We start from the raw sequence: 6,009 nt of genomic DNA, 5'->3' as shown, positions 1-6,009 counted from the left end.
AAAAACCATAATATTGCTCTAAGTGCTATCTCTCGTATCAAGGCAGCCATTGATGAAAGGCTCCGTGGAAGTCGGGTTGATAGCTATTAAAAGCTAGAAGATTATCTCATTGTAATGGCCGAAAAGAATCCAGGATCGATTTGGAGTTTCGAGAAGGACGACGATGGGACTTTCAAGCGTGCCTGTTTTTATCCCAACCATTGGGATCCGCGTTGCAAAAATGGCACGTTGACTTTACGGCTTTGATGGCACTCACTTGAAAGGGGAGATGAACAGCTATGGGTTTTTCTGGTGGCTACTACCAAGGATTATAACCAATTCATAACACCTTTCGGATTTTCGCTGGTACCAGTTGATAATAAAGACAACTGGATTTGGTTCCTCCAAGCAGTTTAGGAAGCTTTGGGTGATGACTTGGAATTCACAGCCCTTTCGGACCGGGATAAGGGCCTGCGCGCTGCTGTAGAGTTATTTTTTCAGAAGCGGGTCACCGATTTTGTCTTCGTCATATTAAGGGGAACATCGGACAGGCTCTCACGCAAAAGGAGAGAGTTATTATCTCTAAAATGGCGAACAGTGATTGCGAGAGCGACTATAAGTTGTTTGCTTCTGAACTCAGAGTCACAAAACCTTGCGCCGCAGACTACTTGAAGAACATCGATAAAAACATTGGATGAAATACGTATACTTGGACCACTTTCATCTACCAACTTACATGAGACTACGTCGAACCTTGCTGAGCAAGCAAACAATTGGATTGGCAATGAGTGCAGGAGTACCAAGCCTCTCGGCTCGTTCGGACTTTTTTCTGCAAGTTGAGTGATTTGGTTTCGGATAAGAGACAAAAAGCAGCTACCTGGCTAAGCTAGGGCACAGAAACGGATCTAGTCTCAAAGTTAAGCTGCAAACTCTCCGAACTCTTGAAAGAGGTCTCAAAATGCGAGGTTAAACCGTGCTTGGCTAGATCTTACAACGTCCTGTATCTTGGCCCTATAGCCGAAGAAGGATATGCCCACCCCTGGCGGTTAGTGGATTTACCGGCCTTAGAGTGTACCTGTGGAAACTGGCAAGACTTGGAATTCTCTGTGTGCACGCTTGTGCTGCCGCCATAAAAGAAGGACAATCGCTGGATACTCTGTACAACAGTGAGCGAATGTCAATTGGCCACTTTAAAGAAACTTTCCACTACCCTTTCAAGCCATGGCCGACGGATGGTATCTTAAAGAAAGACACGACATTGATTGTACCGCCGCTTCCAGCGACTTCGCGCGAGGGCGAAAAGCGAGGCTTGAAACCTGGCCCTCCAGCTAAACACAAGAGGAAAAAGTCAAAAGGAGGTGACTAGTTGGGTGCAGAGGGTAAATAACTACATCTACCTACATATTGAATATACTTTTCTTTTTAGCTCCTTTTGTTAAGATTTTTATTGTTAAAAATGCAATAGCACCTTGTACAACGGTTGCACTTTATAACCAGCAAAGCTGGTTTTTTTTAATTATAATACACTTGCACAAAAGAGGATTTATTATTCCGTCATTTTTTAACCCACTTTTCTATTTAGTAGTGGGTTTTATAATGAACCGTAACAGCCACGAGCGGTAAATGCGCGCTTTGGGCTCTTTCATGAAAAGATGGACATGTAAATCAACATTAAGCGACACATATTAACCTGTAAAAGATGTATTTTACTGTTCCTTCATTGAAGGACTCTGACCAGAATTCGACACGCCTGTGGATATGTATTAATAGTATTATTATGCACAATCACCTGATACTGCAAACAATGCTATTTTCTGCCCACTTTAACGCAAGTCTATAACTTGAGTCCAGTCCAATTGCGCCAGGCTTTTCGCGGCCGCCAAATTGTCGTTAAACGGCACCCATCTCGCTGCTCGCTTCGAATCCTCGTCTGCGGATTCGCCCATTGATTTATCTTCGTCTTTATTGTCGTCGAACTCCCAAAGACCAACTTTATCAAGCTCCCTCTTAATGGAGTACACCTTGCTCGACTGTCTACTTGCCTCCTTTTGCTTAGCTTTTTGTAGTGCAACAGCTTTTGGACCGCATCCTCGTTTGCGCAAGAGATGGTTTTTCAGCTTCGTATGGGAGCTGAATGTCGTCTTGCATCTGTAGCAAGTCTTAGGTTTACGTTGTTTTGGACGGCCAGCCTTCGGATTTGATGGAGTGCGGACGACGGGTGCCATGGTCGAGAGAAAAAATGAATAGGAGAGAAGCAAGGAAAGACAATAAGGGTTGCCACACCATGCCCAGTAGTTTGCAAAACAGTAAATTTGTCATTAGTACTATCACGAACACTGCTGGATAACAATAGTAACGCGCGTGAAAAGTACTTATCTGTACTTTCGCATTTCTCATCATGATTCATATATCTCAATAGTTTTTACTGAGTTATGGAAATTCTTCAATAGCAGATCCCAGGTCCTCACTTTACGGAAGCGTCCTAACCCGCGTCAATGTCGCAGCGCAAAAACAAAACAAAAGCGATAGGTTGGTCGGAGCCACGCAATTAAAGTCAGGGACACCGAAATCGCTGCATGCAAGCCACCATAATGGGCAACAAAAGTAGTCCAGGGTTTCTATCATAAAAAAATGCGTTATTAATGTTTTTTTTTTCTTCTTTCGAACTAAGTTATCCCCGGGCGTCACGTGCCCGGGTAAATAATGCTGTATAGTACAGCCCAAATCAGCTTAATAAATGTACGCGCCAGGATACCGATATCGTATCGGTGCCAAAATAGCGATCCCAGGGTTAATTGTACGCACTGGTATTAATATGCTGATACCATATGCATTATTGCATTCATTTTTATGGGCAACACCACGCATGGTTAGTATGAATTGCCCCGCATTGTTTGCTGAAGATGCGCGCCTTGGAGAGTCTATTTAAAATAGGAATATTCTAACAGTTTAAAACGTACTAGTATACTTCCAAACGAACATTTTCGGCAAAACAGATAAGCGACTACGAAAAAGGCGTGGAAGATGCATAGTATAACAGGGAGTACTCCAAACCTAACGGTGCGTAGATTTTATTAGTGGTTCTTAGCAGAACTGGAAGAGCGATTTTCCTGTTACACCAACTGCTTTTTTGCCCTACTCGCTGGGCTTGACCGAAAAAATGAACAGGGACGATTCAACCAAACCGGACGTAACAGCCTATATTTACGTATGAGGAGCTAAATGTTATAGTACAGCTGAAGTGACTAATTCGAGACCATTCGCAGGTAAATTGACGGCACTCCGATCATCTCGCGGCGGTGAGTGCACAGCATGATCTCGGTGCTGGTGAACTACGTGGAGCTACGAGGGTGGAAGATGAAGTTGTGGTGATTGCGCTCGATAGTGAGCTAAGGTGGTTTGTGAGATCCGCTGTGCGCGGTGTGCCGCGGCATCATAGAGCAGCATACATGTATCAACGATGGGCGAATGCAACAGATGCAGGAAATACTGTCGAAGCCGCAATATTCTTCGGTGAGCTGGCTTCATTTGAGATGCCAGAATCGCGTCTCCGCGTGCCGTTCAATTTCAACAGCGTGTCAGAGGAAGAGTCAGTGACTTTCTGCTTCACAAAATCAGAGGAAGTGATCCTAGTCGAGCTCATGGGTTTGACTTACATCACTACAAGAGAAAGGACCAAAGCCTCGGCTATTAAGGGCATCGTGTTGTATCGGCTTACCGTTCCTGTACGCGGAGCCGAGCTAGAAAGCTACTTTGGCCGATCCGAGAGTGGGATTTCAAATGTTTTGTGCACACTTTGAATGTAATCGACGCCAAGTACAAACAGATACTCAATTTTGGCGGTCACATTGCTGTCAAACGACTTCACACGTACGCCAATGCTTTCTTCGAAGTTGGGGCCCACACATGAACATTGGGAGCTTTACCGACGGCACGGTACGTGGAATTTGCCGACCACAACCAAGGAAAAACGGCACTGGCAAAATGTTGCCACATAAATCCGTTTACAACGGCCACAAACGAAAGCATGGCCTCAAATTCCAAACGCTAGTCACCCCGGACGGCCTCATCGTTCACTTATTCGGCCCATGCCTCGGTAGGAATCATGACATCACGATGTTCGACAAATCTGGACTTGCTGCTCATGTTCGAAGCGATTCTCGCTTTGTGGAGCACCGTAGTTTTGGCGACTGTGCTTAGAGGCGTGACGACGTGATGCTGAGTCCATTTGACGAGACAGTAGGCAATCTGGGTGTTGCTCAAAAGGAGGTGAACAGCAAGATGAGCAAAGTGCGAGTGTCAGTCGAGTGGTCTAATGCTCAAGTGATCAACTATTAGAAAGCTCTAGACGTCAAGTCAAATCTCCGAGTCGGTACACAACCTGTTGGGCAAATGTATCGTGTGGGTATCTTAATGACAAATTGCATCACATGCATCCGCGGTGGAAATACTGGAAGCGACTATTTCAACGTTAGACCACCAGATATCAAAGAGTATCTGAGCATACTCAGGAATTAGAAGTCAATTACAATTGCATTTTAATTGTCCTTATGGGCAATCGCTGCGCTAAAGATCTTTGTGCACTCGATGATGAGGCCGTGGTTGTTATTCTAGATTCGCTCTTGGAAGAGAAGCTGCTTTTCGTCCCGCTCTCTTTCAAAGTTAAGTCGACGCTCAAATTGCTGTTGTGATTGCTGGAGCTCTTGCTCCTTGAGCATGATCTCTTGACGCTGGCGCTTTTCTTGCCGCAGCACCTCCCTTTGAAATGCGTTTACTCGCCTTGGTGTCGATCATCGTGAACGAGAAGAGGCAACAGCCATCGATGCCACACCAGAAACAATGCTTTCAGCGTCGCTACAACATTTATTGGAGTCTTCCACATCAGAACCTGCACGACTTGCCCGTCGCACATCGCTTTCTCGAACCAATTCATCAGCACATATTGTCTGTTGCTCGTCCTTTCGTTGCTTTTTTGTCTTGGCGGCTGTAATTGGCCCCTCCATTACATAAGTAGGTAGATTACTTAACAAAGTAGGTGCATCAGCACACGAGTAGCGTGTGCTGAATTGTTATCATCTTATTGGCTGATATATGGGAGCCAGACCCATTATTAGCTAAAATAACGGATGACATGTATTTGAGCGGCCAGGGCTATCACCCTGGTCCTAAATAAAGTCAGCGTTGAATCTTCCTGATAACCGCGAGCTTTCTCATATCTACAGTGCAGCTAGTGACGGATAAATACCTGGCCCGTCACACCTGGTAGCACTTTGTAGTCCTTCCAATGCCCAAGTTCGACATGAGTCAAGACCTCGACCACGCTGCTTTCCCCAGCTGGCTCGTATAGAGTGGGAAACTTTCCACCGCCTCGTGGCGGTGTCCGGTGAAGCCATCGTCACATCGCTGTTGCGCTCAGCGACTCCCGATCAGCAGCGTCTCGCGGCACAAGCGTTCGCGGAACGCGAGCTCGCCGATGCGAATCGGCGAGTATCAACTCCCTCGCGTTCCTCCAAGCACGACATCTTGAAGTTTGAGACGTCGACCTACTCCGGCGTCGGCGGTGATCGTCTTCCGCTGAACCGGTGGTTCCGGGAGATTGATATTGCCATCGCCTAGAGGTTGCTCGAGGCGCCGTCGGCTAAAGTCAATTTTCTCCTCTCTCGGCTGTCCGGGAAGGCTAAGGAATGGGCACTCGGCAAGCGGTTTGTTGATCATGACGCATTCCCCACCCTGGAAGCGCTCCAGAGCGATCTTCGGCTCGCCTTTGATCCGCCTCAAGCTGAATCCCGCGTTCGAGCAGACTTCTTTGCCCTTCGGCAAGGCTCAATTTCCATGCGCGACTACGTTCAGAAGACGCGACATCTCGCGTCGTGTATCGTAACCAAGCCCATCGACATGTCCTCTCAGGTCCACGTCTTCGTGTTCGGCATGCGTGAGGGCACGCGCACCATTGTGGTGGAGTGGGGGTCGCAAAATCACGTTGTGATCCACTCTGACACACAGTGCCCTGGACTGCCGACTAACGGAGGG

At 46.8% G+C, this 6,009-nt stretch overlaps 3 protein-coding genes across 3 annotated transcripts; 2 read left to right on the top strand and 1 right to left on the bottom strand.

Moving 5' to 3' along the window:
* Positions 1-1,153: 1,153 nt before the first annotated feature.
* PPTG_24393 (hypothetical protein) lies at positions 1,154-1,345 on the top strand (the record flags this gene model as incomplete). The annotated part of the gene is made up of 1 exon (XM_008916888.1): positions 1,154-1,345. The coding sequence occupies one exon, from the start codon at positions 1,154-1,156 to the stop codon at positions 1,343-1,345; it is 192 nt and encodes a 63-aa protein (XP_008915136.1).
* A 457-nt stretch (positions 1,346-1,802) lies between these two features.
* Positions 1,803-2,204, bottom strand: PPTG_24392 (hypothetical protein; the record flags this gene model as incomplete). Its single annotated transcript, XM_008916887.1, has 1 exon — positions 1,803-2,204. One exon carries the CDS (start codon positions 2,202-2,204, stop codon positions 1,803-1,805), a length of 402 nt encoding a protein of 133 aa, XP_008915135.1.
* A 1,308-nt stretch (positions 2,205-3,512) lies between these two features.
* Positions 3,513-5,595, top strand: PPTG_18684 (hypothetical protein; the record flags this gene model as incomplete). The annotated part of the gene is made up of 2 exons (XM_008916853.1): positions 3,513-3,704; positions 5,314-5,595. 2 exons carry the CDS (start codon positions 3,513-3,515, stop codon positions 5,593-5,595), a joined length of 474 nt encoding a protein of 157 aa, XP_008915101.1.
* Positions 5,596-6,009: the final 414 nt, after the last annotated feature.

This window comes from Phytophthora parasitica (genome assembly GCF_000247585.1).
Source record: "Phytophthora parasitica INRA-310 unplaced genomic scaffold supercont2.90, whole genome shotgun sequence".
Classification (NCBI taxonomy): domain Eukaryota; phylum Oomycota; class Peronosporomycetes; order Peronosporales; family Peronosporaceae; genus Phytophthora; species Phytophthora nicotianae.
The sequence above is the reverse complement of the archived record's forward strand: the minus strand, read 5'-3'. Positions and strand labels throughout refer to the sequence as shown.